Source organism: Solanum stenotomum, chromosome 1 (genome assembly GCF_019186545.1).
Source record: "Solanum stenotomum isolate F172 chromosome 1, ASM1918654v1, whole genome shotgun sequence".
NCBI lineage: Eukaryota > Viridiplantae > Streptophyta > Magnoliopsida > Solanales > Solanaceae > Solanum > Solanum stenotomum.
The window spans coordinates 80153334-80177109 of NC_064282.1; the positions used below are offsets into that span (position 1 = coordinate 80153334).

General features: G+C 31.3%; 1 protein-coding gene across 2 annotated transcripts; it reads right to left on the reverse strand.

The window, feature by feature from the left end:
• Positions 1–240: 240 nt before the first annotated feature.
• Positions 241–18339, reverse strand: LOC125841320 (DNA topoisomerase 6 subunit B). 2 transcript variants are annotated; one of them, XM_049520433.1, is made up of 19 exons: positions 18159–18337; positions 17999–18051; positions 16817–16914; positions 16600–16705; positions 16349–16483; positions 16141–16192; positions 15818–15882; positions 15405–15511; positions 15193–15295; positions 14975–15060; positions 14615–14811; positions 3561–3676; positions 3357–3442; positions 3182–3254; positions 1650–1741; positions 1273–1411; positions 1105–1199; positions 850–1024; positions 241–592 (listed from the first exon to the last, which is right to left on the reverse strand). In XM_049520433.1, exons 1-19 carry the CDS (start codon positions 18250–18252, stop codon positions 443–445), a joined length of 2022 nt encoding a protein of 673 aa, XP_049376390.1. In that variant the 5' UTR covers positions 18253–18337; the 3' UTR covers positions 241–442. The 2 variants fall into 2 exon arrangements, with proteins under 2 accessions (XP_049376390.1, XP_049376397.1); XM_049520440.1 differs by lacking the exon at positions 241–592 and having other exon boundaries at positions 1105–1195; positions 18159–18339.
• Positions 18340–23776: the final 5437 nt, after the last annotated feature.

Here is a 23776-nt window from a genome sequence, read left to right on the forward strand (position 1 = left end):
CCACCCCAACATCTCACCACCCCCAACACATTTTTACCCCTTCCTTTCTTCTTCTTCCACCACACTAGCAACTCCTTCTCCATCACCATCAACGTCACCATAAATTAATTATATCAACACAAGAATATATTTATAGTTCCTTTCTGAATCACTTAATATTCTTAAAGGAACCATTCAAAACATATCTATTTTATTAAAAGAACTATTTAAAGTTCAACCATAATTGATAAACTGAAGATCTGAACTATCAAAGCTTTACTTCAAACAATAAGGTAAACATAGGTGCAATAAGTTGCACTTTCTCTTCCTATCATAATACATTTCTGCCTTGTTGTCCTCTACACCTCTAGAATTTCTATAATTTAATTGATGAAAATCAAAATCAAAATGAAAAATAATATTAGAAACAACACATTCCTATGATAATCCAGCAAGTGAATAACTACTGATAGAGTCTGAAGACAAATATGGGGCTCTGGAGGTCTATGAAGTTCTTCTTATCTTCATCCAGTGACTCTATGTATATGTCTTCCCGTGGTTCTTCATTCACTCCGGTCTGTGTGGCATATTCCAAACCCATTTCGTAGTCCACCTGCAACACAAAACAATGAACCATATAGAATTTTGTTCATCCAGATCCTTCTTGACAAAATATAGCAATATTAGTAGGTTCTGGGGAACCATCTCAATTTCCAATTTTACAGCCGCAATCAGGTTCATCGAACCACTTTTTTTGTCAAATTCAAGAGGCAAAAACAGCATCTTGTCAAGTTGAAGGCAGAAGTACTTGATCATAATGTCATACATAAGCTTCTCTGCCCTAGAATAAAATCTATACAAGGATCATACCTTTTCGACATGCTGAGCAAGCTTTTCTCTGAATGTATCTTTTGTTAATGAATTAACTGAAACTTGTTTTAGTAGGTCAGCATTGTCATCCCTGTAGCGTCTCTTTTTTGATGCATGCACACATGTCGTCTGTTTTAGGAGATCATATATAGCAGCAGTAGCACTAGGAATATACCTGCATCCAGCAGAAAAATGGTATTGAATTTGACTGATGAAACATAAATTACTAATATGAACCTTAAATGATCCGCTTACTTGCTCAGATTCCGCTTCCTTTCCTGCTGCTCACGAGCATGAATTCTTTTTACAATTTTTGATTTGAGCTGATTGCAGCATTGCTGAATAGCTGTCTGGAAACATTGATTCTGTTAGTGTACTGAAAAATTGCTCAATAATTTGTTAACGGCAGACAATAGAAATTACCTTGACAGCAGAAGCTATCTCACTTATGTCATCTCCAATATACTCCTTGCCAGTCCCTTTAAAGGGGATTTTGGTGCTAACAATGCTCACAAAGACACCAATCTTGTCTTGTGTTTGGTTGATCTTGTAACTGTTCCAACTAAAAGTGACATCTTATTACTGTCTGCAGTTCAATTTGCAGCAATATTCCCACCCTCGCCCAAAAAGGGAAAACCCAACAAAATAAGAGGAAAGCAAAAAGAGTATGAGACATAAGAGGAGCCTCAAAGGAAAAACTATCCCCCCCCCCCCCACCACACACCAGGACTAGCAGAGTTTCTTAGTTACTTTATGAATGAGAAGTGTGAGCAACTTCATAGGGGCTTTAAATGCCTTACTTGATTCTCTTCATAGCAGTCCTAGTAACAACATCAGCACCTTGCTCAAAAAGAAGTGGAATCCGATTAGCAAATCGGAAAACATTCAGCCCCTAAAATTTAGTCAAGCATAGTCAGTGCAACAATATGAGATCAATAAGTTTAGAAGACAAAAAAGTTGTAACAATTGGACTAAGACCAACTGCGTCATGAGGCAATAAGCTAAGAGAAGCAACAAAAGTTTTATGGATTAGAAATTTCTAACAGTGACAGTTGCTTCTCTTTTCCTCTTTCTTTTCCACTGATCAGTTATTAGAAAAAGAAAAGAAACACTAATCATCCAACAAACAGAAGTTCATCTATTTATCATCTATTTATTACACAGATATGGGAAGAGCAGAGGATGTGCCTAAAAATTACTTGTTATAGCTCCTAGGAAATATATCATTAACACCAGGTGATTCCCTCCAAAGCCTCACCATATAGTAATGTCAAGCTCATAACAAAGAAAAAGAATTTGGCTATCATATAGTGCTTCCACAATCATTTGATCAGGTTCTTTCAAAAAATCAATTTAGGGCTGTTCTCAGTTGTACCCGAAATACCAAACTGAAAAAGTCATATCGGTTAAAAAGTCTAGGTATTCGGGAAAATGTTTCAGGATACTGAGCTAATTTATATACTTATCGATAATAATTAGGTGGTCAAGTATCCCAATTTTTTAATCGAACCAGACCATTATACAGATAAGGGCTAGGAATTCAGGGTTGAGCCATTCACCATTTCACCTCAGCGCACATTTCTCTATTCTCTCGTCTCTCCAGTTGCTGTCTCTCTGGCTTGTTGGCAACACCCCAACTAAAGATTTGCATCCAATTTTTTGGAATCTTTTGCTTCTAATATCGAAACATACTTTCTCTTTTGGTCCCACTTTCATTTACAGAAAAACGACTCAAAGTTTGACCCATGACTTCTCTAGCTACTTCAAGAATTCAAGCTGAATTTGATTTCATTGAAATCAAAGCATAATGCCAGATTGGACCTCTAACAAGCTCAATTTTCCTGAAGCACGAAAGCTTCAATTGAAGAAACCTACCTTGACTTTTGCAATACCTCCTGTCAGGAAAATGGAGTAAGCAACAGAGTACTTTGTTCAGAAAGCAAAAGATACCTTGGAGAAGAAGCGCTAGAGAGGAGTAAGGCAAAGACCATGGGGAATATTTGCAGCAGAGATTCATATGTCCGACCAAAACTGCTCGGAAAACCGAAGCAATCGATATCTTATCAGTTCGGTTCACAGGAGAGCATATCTACAAACCAATGGCCGATTCGTGCAACTGATTTATACAAATATTAACCCAGCCGAACAGATAAACATATCCTAAATCAAACCATCTTTAGCTACTTATCAAATGCAGATAAAGATGCATTCTCATGGGTCCTTTGCTTCTAACATTGGAGATACAACATATTGAATAGACACAATCAATTTCAGGACTAAGCATATTACGTTCTCCATGTTTTATATACTTTACCATAAGGGAGATTCTTACTTGTTTAACATCTTTCCCACCAACACTAACTCCAGCTTCCACGATGAATGGATGACCTTCAAATACTTGAGCACTGGACAGAAGACATAGTAGCTTTTAACACTTTATGATTTGTATTATCCAATCAAAGGATTCATCAAACTAAGTAGATGAAGAACTTCATATATGATCCAACCTTCCTGAAAAGGTAGCAACCATATCTGGGTGCAGCTCCTTTATAATGCCAAGACGTAGATTATATTCTCCAGCAGGACTTAAAATCTGCAATATGGCTTAGAAATCATATGCATGAGATAACTGGGAATCACCAAACATTTATAGTTTGCTGTTGCTAAAGGAAATTGGAAAAGAGGCAAGAATTTCACAAAGAGGAACTTACATCACCACTGGGATCATCAAATTTGGCTTGACGAAACAACTGATGGATGCGAACTATTTGCTGTGGTGTTAGAGATTTAACTGACATTTTTGGGCTAAAATCTGGACCCATCTCCCCTAGAATGTAAAAGAATATTCTATTTTAGATATAATGTACAATGAATGAAGCCAACCTTTTAGTTATGTAAGTGAATGAGTAGTAAACTATAAATATATGCATATAAGTACAAAGGATAGAAATGTTCATTATGATGTTGCTGACACTAGAAATTCCAATATCCATGACGAAAGATTGGTGTATTAATGGTAGATGTGATGATAATAAGTATAAGGTTTTTAAGAGAGAACAAAACACAAACCCATCAAAATGCAACTCTAGCAAGGCTGCATTCAGTATATCACATGAATTCTCTTTCGTCATGGATATTGGAATTCCCAGTGTCAGCAACATCATAATGAATTCTCATTACAGTTCCAGAATCAGACTTGAAATATTACAATTGGCAATCAACCTAACAGTAGGAACATAGTTCTCAACATATTACATATTTCACATGCCTAGCCATACATGTCAGAAGAATTTCCAGAGCCAGAATCAACCAAAACATAACATTCATGCAACTCAGATTTTCTCGTGAAACTTATGTTTTGAATTTCGCTTCCGATTTTAAAGTATAGCGGCTACCAAAGGAACTTAATGCTCAAAATAAGACTATATTTGACCTTGTCAAGGTTTTTTCTTACTTTGTTGTGTAGTCTGCATTCTTACCCGTTACCAGACATCAATTTAAGTTTTTCCTCTCTACGTTATTTTATTTTTCTGATAACCGAGAAATCCGTCTATGACCCGCCCTTTGGACCAATCACAGCCTTCTAAACTCGGTGGATATTGGGCCCGCCCCTCTACCTTTCTCCACTTAAATACCGGGCTTCGCTTTGCATGGTGTGGGGCATGAACCTGCGACCTAAGCCACAAATCCTCCACCTTTTGCCACTTGAGCTAGGCCATGGGGGCTCCTCTCTACGTTATTATTTGTTGAAGACGTAATATTAAGTAAATAAAAGTATATTCTATTAGCTTAAGCTAATAGATTGGGCGTCACACAAATCAACATGTTATCAGATTGGCTAGAGTCTTCCAGTCGAGTCTCACCGCTGCCAAGTATCAAAAAGAACTTCACATGCTTGCCATGAAAAGAATCATGTCCGCATGTGAAGGGGCGTGTTGAAGGCATAACGTTTAGTATGCTTTCAATTTCAACATTATTCAACTACGACTTGCTACTCAAAATATTCGAAATAAGTCTTCGGTAATGATAGGGGAAAATTTGTTCCGAGCGCAGTTTTATTTTATATGATGTTTGACTAGACATGGAATTTTAAAATAGTTTGACTTTTGCATCATATCAGTGATAGCAAAAGCAATAATGCTTTTTTTTTTATTACCGAGCAAACGCAATAATGCTTGAAAAACTTCTTTTTTTACAAGGTAAATAAGTAATGATAGGAAAGTTAGTGCAATAAAGATGACATCATCTCAAATTTAAAAATGGAATAGTGAAAACGAATTCGAATTCTTTAAAGTTCTAAAAGTTGTACTATAAAGTAATTTGAGAATCCTATCTTGACATAACAAATTTTTTGAAACTGCATAATTTGACATAACAAATGTGATGCCCAAAGAACAGCGAGATCAGAAGTAAGCTATTAGATAGAGTATTCACACTTAGTTCCAAGCTTATCCTTAATGAAGAATTGTATCAAACATTTTAGGACGTCATGAAATAGAAAGAGTGCCATATAAATTAAAATGGAAGAGTATTACATTTGGGTTATCAATCTTTAGTTATGCGAAGAGCATCTATAATATTTTTTGTTATACATTATTAATGATACGCAATTAAGCAAAAAAGAAAACAGGAATTTTTTGTTCATTGTGTTTAAGAAGGCCTAGTTCATTGTACGATTTAAATTCAAAAAATTTACTTAACACCAGAATAAATAGGCTAACTTCTTGGTTCACAGAGGAAGCACCATATTATGGTATAGGCTACCGAAGATACTAGAAACACTATAACACCTACATTTTTAGCACCCCTTTAGTCTACCAACGGTTTACACATGGAAGATTTAAGGAAAATAAAGAGTAGATTACTTCAGCTTATAAGTTATTTATTTTTCCTATTTCTATGTAGCAGTTGTTGCCACAAGGAGGTTGTTCCTCCACTTTCTCATTTCAGTTGAAGTAGGAAGTTATTTCCTTGTTTTCAAATGGGTGGATAATCCACCAGTGTTGTATTTAGTGTTATTTGAATCCAGTGAAATGATATGCAGAAAATTATCCATTTTTTGAGTACTTTAACTCAAGAGATTACAGGAAAGAAAAATTCTTTTCAGACTCCTACATCACTCTACATTAACTCTGATTTTGTCTAGCAGCATCCCATAACTAGATCCATTATAGAGGACCGTAACATACACCCATCACATGTGTATAAGATGAATTCAAATATACCAAACTACTTGAGACCTATAATAATATTAGACTATACGATTGTGCAGATTTCATGAATTGGCTTCATTTAACCATTCAATTTAACTTTGATTGTCATCTTTGTCCTAGGATGTGAATTGTCCATTATCAAAGATCTCATTCTCAATTTCTGATACAACCAAGGGGACCGGATCTTACCCCCCCCCCCCCCCCCCACCACTAAAAAAAAGATTGAATGAAATGACCAAATACATAATGAAATTAGAACTACAAGTGTCAACCACAAAAAATAGGTTTAACGATTACATTGACATTCCATATAAAAAGCCAATTTTTAAAACAAAAAACAAATTAACCTTATGTTGGTCTAATAGTGTAAAGCCCCTTATGTTTCGTTGTTCCAGTCTCTCAGATATATATTTAGGTCAATTATGAACTTTAACGATATTCTTAAAGTAGCCCTGAGGTGTGTGTGGACCCACACGAGAGAAGTTTAGTCCTTGGAGTATGTTAGTGAAGTTATGGTGTAGGTGGAGGTTGGCCAAATGACCCCACAACCTATTACCGAATTTCCAACTACACACTTATACTTCACGGGGGTCCCATTCCCCCCCTCCCCCAGGCTATTTTAAAGTGAAATTATTCCTCCCTAAAACGTCATTATCATGTATGTGTTTTGTGGTGAAATACACGCACTTGGCACGTGTATTTCACCATTTAATAATTTTTAAAATATATCTTGGTTTGCAGAAAAACCCAATTCGGATAATACAAAACCAAATCGAAAAATCAAAAGCACACCCCTAGCCCGAAGCGTGGATAAATTTACTAATTGAACATAATTAACCCTTTTATTAAATTGTTTATTTTCAGGTTGGAATCTTTTCATATTCTTTTAAATAGTTTTAATTATTACATTATTATAACTTAAAGTACTTCTTTTACGTGATTATCAATATATATAATTCAAAACTTAGAAGTTTGAATCTCGAAAAAATAAAAAAATACTATAAAAATGAGGACACAAGGAGTAAAAAACATCATTATAATTTATAAGTTAAATATAATGTAGGAAAAAACAAGGATATATATGAAATGTTATTAAACTTTTTACCTTTCATTAAAAATTTCTTCTTTAGACAATCATCTTTTCACATTTACCCTCAAACTATTATTTAAGTTATCTTTATAATATTATATATTAAAATATATGAAAAGACAGCTAAAACACATTTGAATGAGATTTAATGTTTGTAAATATAAACTGAAGCTTTATAACCAAAAAAAAAATAGTTGTAACCTAAAAAAACTCATAAATCTATATGGGGAAGGAGCAGGTCTCCTAATTCACAAGAGAATTGAAACAAATAACTAATTATTAAAATAAAAAATTAATAGCAATAACTTAAAAGGCCTAAATATTAGAATAAAGAATTAATAGCAAGTTCATGTAGAATATATTTAACTATTGCATCAAAGTAATAACATTTATTCCTTATATTTACATGGATATTGTATTTATTTTAGTGAGAAGAACTGTTTATTTGCTTTTTATATATATAATTTCCCCTCATGCTCAAAGATTACTTTCTTGACCTTCTCAATCATATGAGATGTAATTTTGGACCATCAATATCGGTAGTTCTTAGCATATCAACAATTGGTTTTGTAAATTCCAAGAAGTAGTCAATACTATCTCATCATTCATTATAAGAGATTTTATATCACGAGTTTTGGCTTCAATTACCTAATCCCCCTTATAATTCTTCCATTTTCTCCAAAGACGATTTCACTTTGCGAATCTAGGTGGTCATAATAATGTGTGAGGGAAATCTTGTTTCACCAACTTTCAATAAACACAAATTCGAATGTTTTTGAAAAAGTGCATGTGCCAAGTCATGATTCACAACAAAGTTCTTCAAATTACTCACTTCACTAAGTAACTCTAAAATCCATTTGCAATTAGTAAAGTGAGGTGATTTCTCCGAAGGTTGGCACATATTTTTCAAAGCTAGATACGAACAATGAACAACACAAGGAGTCCAAAATATATGAGGAAATTTTCGCTCCACAATAGAACCATCAAGTTGCATATTACTTGAATTATCCGTAATAACTTGAACAATATTATTTGAACCTACATTTTCTATTGCTTCAATAAACAAGTTAGCAATATATTCTCCATCTTTTACGATTCCTAAAATTGATTGAATTTAAAAACATTGGACCTCCACTAGATGATGCCATTATATTGATCAAAGGTCGTCCTTTAGCGTCGGACCATCCATCCGAACAAATCAACAATTCTTTCTTTTTCCATGTATCTTTAATTGATTGTAACTTTCTATCAATGTGTGTCTTTTCTTGAGCTAAAAGAGTTGTTCTCAACCTATTATATGATGGGGGAATATAACTGGAAATGAAATTTTCAGCTAGAAACTTCGAATATTATTTAAAATAAGGAGAGTTTGCAAAGTTGAATGATAAAACCTGATGCGTAGAACATTCTAGCGACTAATTTGTCGACCGTATTTCTCTCATAGATGTCGAAGGATTTCCCTATAGCTTCACTCTTTCTTTTCTTTTGGTGAAGTAAATCAATCCCCTCCGGAGTGATACATAATCAACTTTTTTTCTTTCATCAACTTGAATAGATGCTCTTTTTCTTTCGGCTTGTTCATACTTCATCTTCAAAGCCACAAATATATCACCACTAATTTCTTACATATTTGAACTCCATGGCCCGATAATCTTAAGAGGTGTGTTTTCACTCTATTATATGATCTCGTAACTATTTTATTGCAATAGTTACATGACCATATTCTATTTCCACCCCCATTTGGAGCAACCAAAATAACTTTCACATGATTTCATAATGGTTTATCATCAAAATCTACTCCTACAGTTTTTGTGGGTCTCATAAAATTCTTTCCTTTTTAACTACTTGATACAAATGCCATCTTGTTGAACAAAGTAAGAGAATTTTTTTTAGCTAACAAAGAACTTGAATGAAAAACAAAGAAATTGACAAGAGAAGAGGCAATGGTGTTTTTTGTTTTAGGAGGGAAAAGCTGGTGAGAATGAAAAGACTACCGCAAAAAGAGTCTTTTTGATGTTACTCGAAGACTTTTTGGGCTTCCCTTTTTTATATCAAGGATCTTGTCTTGCTAGATCACTTAATTCTTCCTATCAATACAAGTGCTTTAAGGATCCCATCTTGCTAGATCTTTTGATTCTTTTTTATCAATACAAACTTTGAACTATCGAAATACTAGAAATGTAAGTATATGTTGATAGGAAGTGGGAACTAAGATTGACTTAACCCGACAAATTAACTAATAACAAAGTATATACACTAAAAAAATTATATCTTTCTAAGTTACTGATTTGAAAAAAAAATAAAAAAATAAAAAATAAAAAAAAATTATATCTTTCTTTGTTTAGCAAGATGGCATTTGCATCAAGTAGTCAAAAAGGAAAGAATTTTATGAGACCCACAAAAAGTGTAGGAGTAGATTTTGATGATAAACCATTATGAAATCATGTGAAAGTTATTTCGGTTGATCCAATGGGGGTGGACATAGAATATGGTCATGTAACTATTGCGATAAAATAGTTACAGGATCATATAATAGAGTGAAAGCACGCCTCTTAAGATTATCCGGCCATGGAGTTCAAATATGTAAAGAAATTAGTGGTGATATATTTGTGGCTTTGAAGATGGAGCATGAACAAGCCAAAAGAAAAAGAGCATCTATTCAAGTTGATGCAAGAAAAAAAGTTGATTATGTATCACTCTGGAGGGGACTGATTTACTTCAACAACAAAAAAAGTTCAGAGAAAGGAGCTATAGGGAAATCCTTCGGCATCTATGAGAGAAATACGGCCGACAAATTAGCCGCTAGAATGTTCTACGCATCAGGTTTATCGTTCAACTTTGCAAACTCTCCCTATTTTAAAAAATATTCAAAGTTTCTAGCTGAAAATTCCATTCCCGGTTATATCCCCCATCATATAATAGGTTGAGAACAACTCTTTTAGCTCAAGAAAAGACACACATTGATAGAAAGTTACAACCAACTAAAGATAGATGGAAAAAGAAAGAATTGACGATTTGTTCGAATGGATGGTCTAACACTAAAAGACGACCTTTGATCAATATAATGGCATCATCTAGTGGAGGTCCAATGTTTTTAAATTCAATCAATTTTAGTGGAATCGTAAAAGATGGAGAATATATTGCTAACTTGTTTATTGAAGCAATCGAAAATGAAGGTTCAAATAATGTTGTTCAAGTTATTACGGATAATGCAACTAATATGAAACTTGCCGGTTCTATTATGGAAAAAAAAAAATCTCATATATTTTGAACTCCTTGTGTTGTTCATTGTTTGAATCTAGCTTTGAAAAGTATGTGTCAACCTTCGGAAAAATCACCTCACTTTATTAATTACAAATGAATTTTAGAGTTACTTAGTGGAGTAATTTGAAGAACTTTGTTGTGAATCAAGCCTTGGCACATGCACTTTTTCAAAAACATTCGGATTTGTGCTTATTGAAAGTTGGTGAAACAAGATTTGCCTCACACATTATTATGACCATCCGGATTCGCAAAGTGAAATCGTCTTTGGAGAAAATGGTCATGGATGATGAATGGAAGAATTATAAGGGGGATAAGGGAATTGAAGCCAAAACTCGTGAATAAATCTTTTATAATGAATGATGAGAAATGGGATAGTATTGACTACTACTTGGAATTTACGGAACCAATTGTTGATATGCTAAGAAGTGCCGATATTGATGGTTCAAAATTACATCTCATTTATGATATGTGGGACTCAATGATTGAGAAGGTCAATAAAGTAATCTTTGAGCATGAGGGGAAAGATCTCATTTCCGATCAATCAATTTTTTTCGATACTATTCATGATATTCTTGTGGCTAGGTGGAACAAAAGCAACACACCTCTTACATTGTATGGCACATTCGTTGGTTTCCTAATATTATCACGAATCATGGCTGCAAGGAGAGAATGGATTTGAAGGCTAGCTCCTAATGAAAATAAAGAAATTTCATTGAACAGAGTCAAGTGCTTTCAAATGTACTTTAAAGATTTTAATGAAATTGAACAAGTCTCATCGGAGTATGGATCATTTTGTAGCGGAAGTGGTTATTTTAGTGAGCCTCGTGTGATTGAGGCAATGATGTATGAAGATTCTCTTTCTTGGTGGGCAAATCATGGCATCTCAGCTCAACTTTTGCAACAATTAGCTTACAAGTTGCTTACTCAACTGCTTCTTCCTCTTGTTTGTGAAAGAAATTGGAGTACATATTCTTTGATTCACAATATCAAGAGAAATAAGTTAGCAACTTCAAGAGCCGAAGATTAAGTGTTTGTACAGTATAATCTCCGGTTGTTGTCTTGCAAGAAAGAAAAATATAGAAATAGACCAAGCAAATATTGGGATGTTGGTATGTCTATATTTTCTTTATTATTTTCCTCAATTATTTATTTTGCATGACGCTTTTTTCTCTTTATATAAAATCTTCTAATATATTTATTCTTTTTAATTTGTTATAGGAGGAGATTGATTTGATATTGATGAGACAACTAATGATCTAACCAAGTTATCAATAGATGAACCTCAAATTGAAGGTATGATATTTGAGGAAGAGTTTGAAGATTAGGAAGAAGTTGAAGAAGATGCGGAAGAGTAGCGAACTTAATTAAATAACATGACAATTGGCAATATTGTGTTGTTATGTTAGTTATGAGTTATGAGTTAAGTTGAGACAATCTCTTGTTTTTTGTTAAATAGTAGTGTTAAAGAATGACAAAAGTCCAGAGAGAGCACACTTTTATTATTTAATTATATTCTCAACACGCTCCCTCACGTGCAGGCCTGAATTTGTTTTCATGGGCCAAGCATGTGGAAATTCTTTTTAATTTGGGTGGCGATGAGATTCGATCCCGGAACCTTTGCCTGCTCTGATACCATGTTGAATGTGTAACCATCTCATCTAAAAGCTTAAGCTGTTAGAGAGAGCACACTTTTATTATTTAATTATATTCTCAACAAGTTGATTTGAACTTGGTGTATTGAATATTGTTTACTAATTATGAATATCTAGATTGTGGATAAATATCTTTGTGTATATCTTAAATCTTAATAATTCTAGTTTTTTCACTTTGACTTTGTTTCAAGAGTTACTATCCTTGTTCTATGGTTAGTTTTTTTCAATTTTTTTTATTCTTCTAGTTATATTTATTCTATTGTAAATTGTAATATGCTTTTAATGTTTAGTTGCTATTTTGTTGTGTTTTCATAGGAAGAATGAAAGACTAATCTCATCTTGGAGAATGGAAGATTGAATTCTACAAAATTCATGCAAGTTTATCACAACATATCTCTCAAATTTAGAATATATTTATAACTATATTTTTATAATATTGAATATATATTTTTAGCCGAATCCACACAGTCGTATCCATACTCGGATTCGCACCCCCAAATCTTAAAATTTAGATTTTGCCGAATTCGACTCTCGAATTAGCATTGGTCTCGAATACCAACACCCGAGTCCGAGCAACTTAGCTTACATATAAAGCAGGTAGCAATAGTTTTTTCCTTATTTTGTTCAATAATTTGTCAAGCTAGATCATTTAGGAAGTTCAGCCTTTGCGGTACCCCTAGAAAACATAGGTAAAGAGGGAGAACATTTTAATGCGGTAATTTCGTGGCCAAACTAGTAGGGGTGTCATCTCAGTCTTGGTTTTCTATTTCTACTTCTTCCTCCAACTCTTCCTCCAAATTAGCAAACCATCTATTTAAGGTCTCATGGATAACTTCATATTCAGAATTAAATTCTAAAATAGTGGGACGTGAAATAAAAAAAGTTTCATCAACATGAGTATAATCGTTGGTATTAATTTTAAATCTAGGTTGCAATGAGAACTACTTCTAGCCCCACCCCTACTAGTAGCACCTTTTTTTTCCATAAATTGATTTTTTACCACTACTTTTTTAAGGGGATCCATGTTTTGAAGTTTAAAATAATTAAAATATAAAAAAACAAACAAGATAAATATAACAAAAAAAATATAATAAATAAACAAATAAACGTTTCCGTAAAAGCATACATATATAACCAAAAGCCAGAATTGAGAGATAACAATTGAAGCTTGCAAATTGCTTCAAATAAATCTTCTAACTCCAATTAGCCAATAGCACAAAATTATAATTTAGAATTGAGAGAATATATATATATATATATAAGAGTTAGTAATAGTGAGAAAAACAAGAGAGAATAATGAATATTTAGTGTATGGGGGGTTAAAAAAGGGTAGGGGGTGTTTAGGGAAGGGGCTAGGTTGATTATAGCCGTTGGTGGGGGGGGGGGGGGGGGNGGGGGGGAACGTCTACATGGTTGTTTTAATTTAAAAATAAAAATAAAATTCTAATTGTTGCGACAGTTCAGGTCAATCGAGAAAACCCCTAGGACCCATTATGGTAACCCACCCCCCCAAACCAGGCCCTAATCAATATTAAGCGTAATGGGTCTACCGGAACTGGTTTGGACCGATAATACATGGACCCCTTGCTTGCCTTAGTTAATATTCTCTTTGTTCCAATTTGTTTATCTAGTTTTGACTGGGCACAAAGTTTCAGAAAAGAAAGAAGACTTTTGAGCCTTGTGGTCTTAAACTAAACATATATAGAATCTATCAAAATGCCCTTTAATTTTTTGGCCTTAAACATGTCATGTGGAAAGATAGAATTAAAGAGTTGCCAAAAAAAAATACATTCTTTTTCAAACAGATTAAAAAAAGAAAGTAAGACAAACGAATTGAAACGGAGGGAGTGATACTTATGGGGTACAATTTATGAAATTGTATTCAACTTGCAAGGACATTTTTGGTTTGTCTAATGCAAATACTATTGCACAGGATGGTGGCAAGATGTGCTTGGTTGTTGCCATCTTCCATTGTTTTTGTTGGAGAGCCCTACTCCTCTTAACGAGGTGCTAGTTCATAGACATTTATTTTTGAACGAGCCAGGGGGACTTGTACTGTGCCATAATTCTTATCTACAACTTTAGAGGTCGTATGACATGTACTATGAGGTCTAGCTACATGCATAAGACATGATAGTGATATGTATCATCTACTTTGATTCCGCACATTGTTTTGATCCTTCCAAAACTTTATATATTTAATTGAATGAGAATCACACATTTTATGGAATATTATATTGCATTGTTCATGAAAGGGTAGGATGTCATTGTGCTTTGCTCAGTATTAGTTTAAGGCATTGGGTGTCGGTCACATGTGTACCCCCTAAATTGGGGTGTGAAATTAAGGACAATTTTATATCTTTTCCAACTGCATTGAGTCGGTGAGCAGTAAGTAACCACTATAACAAACTGTCGTCTAATAGTGGCCGAATAGAATGCAAGCAATAGATAAACTATTTTCCATGGTCAATATGCAATAGAGCCAACTAATTTTATTTTATCAAGGAATCTCACACAGATGAATGCCATCAGTTTCAAGTTCTCACCGATTAAACGTTCCGCATGAGACTTCCCAATGTTCACAAATTCATGCTGAAGGAACTGCAAAAGAGTCTGCTTTGATGTTTCCGTTATAAGTCGTTTGATAAGAAGTATGTCCACAGCAGATGGATGGTACTTGGTCTCAAGAGGAACTGAAGGCATTATGTCTGTTCTTCTGGTGAACCTTATAGTCACATTTTTCCTACGATCAATTCAAAACTAGAGTGAAACCGAAGAATGCAGCACATATTTAACGTACTCAAAATTGTGGACGTGCTTGTAGCTTGCACAAACAAATTAATTAAAACAAAGGGGGAAAGAGAAGGGAGAGGGGTGAAGGGGTGGAGGGGAGATAGAGAAAGTACTCAGGAGAATCTGATACGAATTGGAAAAGGAATTGGGCATAGGGTGTGATGACAGCCATTTGTCGCATATAATGCAATATTTTGGACTGTAAACACAGAAAGTAAAGATCAGTTTTCAGAAATATAGAAGGTGAATTATTTGATTAAGTTTGCTTTCAATACATGAATGAGGTGAAACTTAAGAGAACATTTGTCACAACTATTCAAGAACTACATACTCGGTACGTTGTCCAGTTCCCTTCAATAACAATCTGGATTTCAGCACCATGCCACCGTTCTTTGTTTTCCCGTTTTTCATGTATATGAATGTGAGGAACATTCCTGAAAAGAAGGCGTAATACAGTGATATACCTTGGAAAACAAAAGCAATATAATCCCGTGTTACCATGCATTCTGAAATATATCTTTCTATTTCTAAGTCATCTCATACTTGTGAATATCAATATCCAGCCTACAGAATGAGGTATAATTTTGACTGTTCATGGAAGATGTAATCTCAATGGGAAGTCCTGTACTCATCTTGGACCAAATCAATGCCTGTAGAAATGAGAGAAAAGGATAAATTCTTAAATTATGCTCCATGCTGACATCCATTGAGGTCTGGATGAGCGCAACTAAAATGGAAAGAAGAATTACAGGCTAAATCACTGGAAGAAGCGTTCTAACAGTACAAAAATATTCTCTTAATTCAGAAACATAATCCACCACACTCGCAACCACCTCCTATAACAGAGAACAGAAACAAGAAACAAGACAGGGAATATAACACAAATAACTACGACACAAAAATATAGAATCAGAAGAATGACAGATGATCAGGTCAAAACCAATTGCTCAACATACCATCTTTGCACCAAGACCAAATTTCCCACGTGTCTGTTTCAATCCATACTTTGTTCCAGACAAAACTGCAGAAGCACACTTCATTAGAAAAACGATCATGTGTAGTAAAACAGAGTTACAATATTCAAAGGTTTCCACTTGGATCTATGACAATCTTAGGAAAATATGTCCTAATAACTAAACTAGAGAAGCCAGTCTAAAACACCTTTGCTCCTCCCAATTGAAAGTCAAGAAAAAATGAAAGAAGTTGGAACATGACAAAAAGCAGGAACATGCAAAAGTTTCCACCGGTAAAATAACTGGAAATGGCAAGCACATCAAACCTCGTCCAAACATATTCGGGATATCATCATGTGGCATTCCTCTTCCATTATCCTATATTAGAAACAAAGTACAGTAATTAAAGTCTTTTAGGGAAGAACAATCTTCCACTAACTTGCCAAATTGATTTAATTCAACAATGTACTTTTCTTGTCTTGCATACTGAGAGCAGAGTCAGCATATAGAAGAACAAAGAGAAACAGAACATACCTTGCATGTCACCCTATAATACGATGCCTCCCTACCCTTAGCTGCTTTTGTAGCTGTGGGGTCTTTTACTTTCTTCCCAAGAGCAGCATTCTTTGCTTGAATCTCTAGAACCCGAGCTTCCTTGGCAAGTCTTTTCTAGACACAGTAGTTAGAAAAATATTTCACTAATGAAATCTGCTAAATGTCAAACAGTGAGCATAAGATATAAATCACAGCGCCACCTAAGTGAGAGTAAATCACTGCTTACACACCTCACGAGCCTTTGCTGTCTCAAAATCATCATATAGGGCTTCATCTCTACGTTCATGGTCAGCCAGACCAATCATGGAATTAAATTTACTTCTACCAATCTCTTCACTACAGAAGCAAAACAAAAAACAACACTAAGCTTTGAAGAGAGGTTCCCATTAATGTATCTCTGTTAGCTCACTGAAGTAGTTATCTAAAATAGACAAAATAATCACTTACATGGTTATCTCTACAACCGGAAGTTCAGAGATGGATTCAGCAGAATCAAGTGCATTCTCAACAAGTTCTCTCACAGTAGTGTAAAGACATTTCCCAGGCTGAAAATTTGAAGAAAGACTAACTTGATTAACAGCGCATTTAGTGTATCATTGCTTAAGTAAGTTCCACCTCATGAAAATTTTGAGCTATTAAAAAAGGGAGAGCCTATTTCATTTAATGCCTTCAACATTCCCGTCAATGTGGTCGATTCTTTTTTGTTGGCTAATGGCAACAATGTGTGACCTTAAAAACATCCACCTACTCTACAAGTAACCAGTTCCAAAAAACAACTCCACCTACTCTACTATCATTATGAATATAGGAACATCTCTTCAAGAGGGGTATAAGGATTCATTGATGAGTTATCAACAGTCTGATTATATGTTAACCACGGGGCATATGGAGGTTAATTTTTCAACTTTTTCTTTAGGAAAGGTACCTAAACTTTACTTAATTTTGAGGTACTAGCTTCTGCTCTCCAACATAACGGTTATTAACCAAGAGGAATATTAACTTCACTTTATCAAAATAAATTAACAAAGCAATATTTTCTTAAAAACTAAAAATTCCATTTATAGTTCTATGGAGACCATGCAACTTTGTTTCTCTTTCTTTTGCAATTACCCTTTGATTGCATTCATTTTTCTTTTCCACTAATCCTTTTGTGTTTCTGCATTTTTGTATTCTACTTCTGTATCAAGCTATTTCTCTTGGAACATCTCCATTATTTCTCTTAATTCAGATTTGATCTAAGTTGTCGAGGAAATTATTTTTTTCTGAAAGTAAAACATAAATTCATTTAATATGATTAACAGTCACTGTAAGCAACGGTTGACTTAACGTTAACAATAAGTAATAACGCAACAGTTGAGCATTTAGACTTGGCAGAGTTTCCATTTGTATAAACTAACAAGCACCTTGCTTTGGTGCAGTACATACCTCACATTGCAGCTAACACTGCACCTTATATACTGACAGTTTCAGTTACAGATAACATATCACTCAAATGCCAACAAGGCAATATTACTTAATTCACCTCCTTAATCATCAAACTATAATATGTGATTGCACAAAACAATTTGAGATTATAATATTAGAAAAAAGTTCAAATTATAAGGCATCCTAAGCATATAAGAAACTCACATTGTCAAAACCCGCAATGTTCTTGTTATCTGCAAAGAACTCAGCGGGAGACTCTGCACAAAATCAAAATTAATCCAAGTAAATGAAAAGGCGACAAAGCATTAAGATTAGAAGTTTCACCTAGACTCAACCAATAGACTAAGAGAGAGAGAGAACAAACTCTGTTTGAGAATGCTATCTTTAGGTTTTCGAGGGGTTTTTGATTTGCCCTTCTTGGGTACTTCTGGACTCTCACTGCTTCTTCCGGTCTCCATTTCTGCTGATTAAGAAGAATCTGAACTAGGGTTTTACTTAAACTTCAAAATCAGCTATCTTCATTCAGTGTTCATTTGGAAGTATACATCACTGTTATAAGGAATCTCCATTGATAGTCTTTTTCTGACATTGTTAGAAAAATGAGAACTAATCGGGTCTAATTTTGGATGGCCCTAATGAAATGGGGCTTGAACCGATATTATGGTACACAATTCTACATAAGTCTTCCATAACGTTGACTTGACTTGACTTGATTAAACGGGCATAAGGGTCTGTTTAGAAAGTCTTGTAATTGAAATTTGTGTAATTGGTAGGTTTTAATAATTACAAAACTTAGTAACTATGTAGACATATTTATTTGCTACAGTATAATTACAAATGCATTGTTTGGATGCACCATTGTAATCATAAAGATTATATTAAATTTTAAAAATAAAAGTTAGTTACGTAAAATTAAAAATCAATATTAGACAAATAAGTGTCTTTATAAATAATATTAAATTAAATATTTATATATATTGTCCTTCAAAAACATACTAATCAACAAACATATAATCTATCTATATCTATCTATATATAATAGGAGAAGAAAAAGTGTCACATGTCAGCATCACAAAAAATGGGTTTTAAAATAGTTATAAATTATTATTTTATATGTAATAGAATTAAATAATAAATTACTAATATTATTTATTTTTTAAAAAATGAAAATAAGAATAATTATTAATTCACTAAAAAGCAGTTTTTACCGCTTATAAAAAAATAAAATTTTACAGTTACTTTAATTTTTTTACTGTTTTTCAAAATTTAAATAAAAATTAGAATTGTAAAAGTTGAGTGTAATTTGTTAATTTTAAAATTCAAAAAAAATAAAATCAACACGTTAGTCATTTCAGAATTTTCAGGAATAAGTTGGCATCAATTTGGAAAATTAATATAAAATCTGAAATTGTAAACAATAATAATAATAATAATAATAATAAATTATTATTATTATTATTATTAAATCAACTTAAAATCGGAAAATAAAAATTACAAACAGAAAAGGAAAAAAAAAAAACCGAAAACACGGGATTTTAGTTGAATTTTTTATTTTAAAAAAAATATGACTTCCCACGTTACTCTTACTAAAAGGGAAAAAGAATACGTATTTTGGACCAAATCAAACTTTTACCATTTAAAGAATTAAATTAAAATTTAGCATTATTTATTCTTAAAAAAAGAGATGTATATATATATATATATATATATATATATATATATATATTATTAATTATTTATCTATCTTTTAAGGAAATATGCAAAAATTATGAATTATTAATTAATATTAATTTAAAATCTGAAAAAAAATAAAATTGTTAACACTCAAAAAAGATACGATTTTGCAAAAACAATCAATACAATATAAAATAAAATAAAATAAAAAATTACGTAACTCCATCTTTGGTTTCCTTTTTTTACTTCATTTTTGAATTTTTTTGAAAATGATAGTTATCCAAATCAATATCCAAACGGATAAGTTTTTGAAATTTGAGTGATTAATTGTAATTTTAAATTTTAAAAGATAAATAACTAATTTTATTCCTACAAAATAGTTAACAGCATAACACACATTTAAATAACAAAAATCATTCTTAACTACACCATTTACATCTTTCCAAAAACTGTACTCATTTCATAATTCTTATTCTCTTAAGCATGGTAACATTTTTTTCTTTTAAAATAAGTTTATAGTTTTTCATATCAATGAAAATGAGTATGTTTAATTTTGTTTAAGATAAGAAAGGAGTATGTGTTACGTTATATTATTAATCAATAGGCTTATTTAAATTTTGAAAGGAATTATGTTTAGCTTTTGTTTTATTGCAGGTATGTTGCCGGTTGATATAGATACTACTCTACTTCTTAGATCCATGATATAATAACATGAATTGATCTGAATTTTGAAATATATACAATATGTATATATTACATAGAAATATGACTTTGTTCTCTTTCTCTGTTTTTTTGCAGGGAAAATAATTTGCAAGAAAGTGATAATTTTTTTGTATATTTTAAACTACCAAGCAAGATAAGATAAGAAAACACTATGTTAGGAGCCTCTGGATGATATTGCAAATTGTTACTATGAATAAAGGTAGAGGAGTGGCGGCATTACTCATTAGTCGAGGGCCTTCATGGGTTTGTCCCAATGTCATATATATCAATGGTTAACAATCAATTTCACTCTATAACAATTACCATCTCAATCTGAAAAGAGGTAAAAATCTAAATATATTAACAATAATAATAACATACTTTGCAATGATTCAAAACTATTCTTAAAATAAATGAATTTTTAAATACAAGATCTGTTTTTGTAAAATTATATCAAAATATTTCTAACTACACATTATCGTTCCATGTCGGAGTCCTAAAACCTGAAACCATAAATCAATGTATGTTTAGGACTTCTCTACTTTCTTTTTATTTTTGGAATTTATAAAAAAATTATATCAACTATTTAAACTATAAAATAAATTTATTATATTTATATAATTTCTGCATACAAACAATTGCTAAAAATTTCAAAATATGAAAATCGGAATATCTGAAAATTGTGCCATACTTTTCTACTTATAGTTATTTTTATTTGATACTTTTTTTTTCTTTTAAAAATTTCATAAAGTTGAAGTATTTTAAGTTGTAAATTGAAAATCCAAAAACGAACTTTAACAAATGAAAATAAAACACTTACGATACCACTAAAAAATTAAATCCCACTTTTTAAAACTCTATTTTATATCAAAAGAGAAATTACTTTTTTATAACTATTGCAAGGTCAATTTTATCTCCCAGAAGGGTTAAATTGATTTATTTATCTTTAAACGAGATATATTTTTAATGTTATTCAGTTAGTTACTTTTATTTTTATTAATTATGTCAATTTATAATTTGTGTAAATACAATTATTTTTAAAAAAGTATACGAATTTTGATAGTAGATTTAAATGATAAAAAAAAATCCTACAATCTAATGGTAGTTTAAAATAAACGAAAATTTTACTAGAAAAAATTAACTATCTATCTATATATAAAAGGAGAAGAAAAAGTGCCACATGTCAGCACCACACTAAATCATATTTTTTTAAAAATTAAAATTAATTATGTGTATGTATTTATTTTAAAAAAAACTCTAACGTTGTGGTCCTTTTTTCGTGGAAATGTATATTTTAAATTTTAACCAACTTCCACAATCTCCTAATTTAAAGAAAAACAAAAATGTAGATAATAATAATAATAATAATAATAATAATAATAATAATAATAATAATAATCTATATATAGATATATAATTAATCTATATATTATAAAAATTAGAAAAAAACTTACCACAAAAAAGAATTAAATTAAAATCTAACAATGTAAAAATAAAAATATTTTTTAAATAAACACGTAAAAAACATAAGTCATCAAATATTGAAAATAAAAACTTATAAATAAAAATAATTGTTATATATTTTTAACACGTTTTGGACTCTTAAAATTTTTATAAATGTTTATTGTCAGCACTACCAAAAAAAACAGAATTTGTAAATTATTAAAATTAATTGGAATTCTAAAAATAAAAATAGAAATATCAAACACTAAAAAGAAAATTTAAAAATATTTTTTTAAAAAGCTAAACGTTGTGGACTTGTGGTGCTTTTTTATGGAAAGGTATTTTTTAAAATTTGAACCATCTAACTGCACATTTTTTATTTAATAATAGTGAAAATAAAAGAAAAAAAAATAATTCTTCCTCAATCAACATAACTGTTTTCAAAAAATTTCTTTATCCTTCTTAAAAGAAGGCACAACTTTATGATCATAATCGAGTCAAGAAAAAATGATCGAGAAAAATCAAGAGAAGTTGAACAATTAAGTGAGCAATTCATATCTCAAGGAAGAGGAGTTCGTTGCAAACTATGGTACTGAACAGACTTTGTGGTAATTATGGAAAAATCTCACTTTTTTGAGGCCTCTGTGTTTTTCTTCCTATTTTGTTAGGAAATATGTTGTTTTTTTATGTACTATATAGAGGATTAAAAAATGATAAATAAATTATGAAAGAAATTGAAAACTCTCAAAAATGAATGTATTATTTTATTTTTTTTAATTATGTTGTGACTATGGATTATTTTTTGCTTTTTTATATTGAGTATGATAATATTTAGATGTGAAATAATTTATCTTTAGGTTGAATATTTACAAGATTTTGCATATATGCTTGAAAGTTTTTTAAAGCAATCATGAATTCACGCAAGTTTTATCTTTATTTTTTAAAAAATGGAAGCAACCAAGAAAGTAAGTTTATTGATCAAAGCATAAAATCAAAAGACATCAATGAAGATAGTTTCATGAAATAACATTAGTGGCCTAGATAGTGACGATGAATCTCTCAATAATATTGAAAAATTACATGAAGATCATCTCCATATTTCAATGTTAAACTTTCACTCTTTCAACTAGTAGAGAATTAGTCAAAAACTTTTAAAATTGAGCATTTTTTCCAAGAAAATAGATACATATACGTATGTACATATTAGAAATTAAATATATTATATTTTAAATAATTTGAAAGTTAATTATATGTTTTATAAGTCCATTGCTTTTTGTTTTATTTTTTAATTTTTAATACTTTTTTTATACTTATTCATTTATATATGCAACTTCAGATTATGATCACTAATTTAATAATTACGTAAAATTAATTTTATATAATCTATTATTAAAATTAAAATACAATTTACAAATTTTAATCAATCTTTTTTAATCTGTATTTAAAAATAGACGGAAAAAGAACGCTATTTTAAAAAATTTTATGCAAAAAAATAAATAGTGAAAGCATATATAAAAGGTGTTATAATGAAGTTTATTAACATTATCTACTTCTACTAAATTACACGTAAAAAATATTTAAAAGAAAAAACTAAAAAAATTCTAACCGTAGACGTTAACTCTCTACTTCTAAAATTGTTTTAAAAGTTGTTATAATAAAGTTTATTAAAATTAGTTTTTTATAAATAACTAAAAATTAAATAGTTTGAAATTGCAATTTAAGATTATAAAATATAAATAAAAAAAGAAATAATTTAATTAAAATTTTAAATTTGAACCATCTAATTGCACATATAAAAGGAGAAGAAAAAGTGTCATATGTCAGCAGCACACTAAATCAGATTTTAACTGTTATTAAATTATTTTCAAATTTTTGAGAAATATTGTCTTTAACATTTATAACTGTTTTTCAAATATATCATCTCTACTCTTAATGAGCCTATTTTTATGGAAATGATTAATTACATTCCCATAATATATGACTATATAATCTAAAATATAAATCATGTTTATAATATTGTACTTAATTTTTAAACTATTCCATAACTTAATGTAATGCTTATTAGTTATAACTATCACATATTTAACTTTATAGTGGATACACAATTTTTCAACTCAAAAATAATTTTTTTTTATAATTGAAGAGTCCGTCCTCTTTTTTTTT

What these genes read in the sequence shown, in the direction of transcription:
- LOC125841320 (XM_049520433.1), bottom strand. Translation starts at nt 18,252, where the DNA reads ATGGAGACCGGAAGAAGCAGTGAGAGTCCAGAAGTACCCAAGAAGGGC. An exon ending in ATTATAGGGTGACATGCAAG is followed by an intron (nt 16,193 to 16,348) that starts GTATGTTCTGTT and finishes TTTCTAATATAG; the next exon opens with GATAATGGAAGAGGAATGCC. An exon ending in TTGATGATCCCAGTGGTGAT is followed by an intron (nt 3,443 to 3,560) that starts GTAAGTTCCTCT and finishes GCCATATTGCAG; the next exon opens with ATTTTAAGTCCTGCTGGAGA.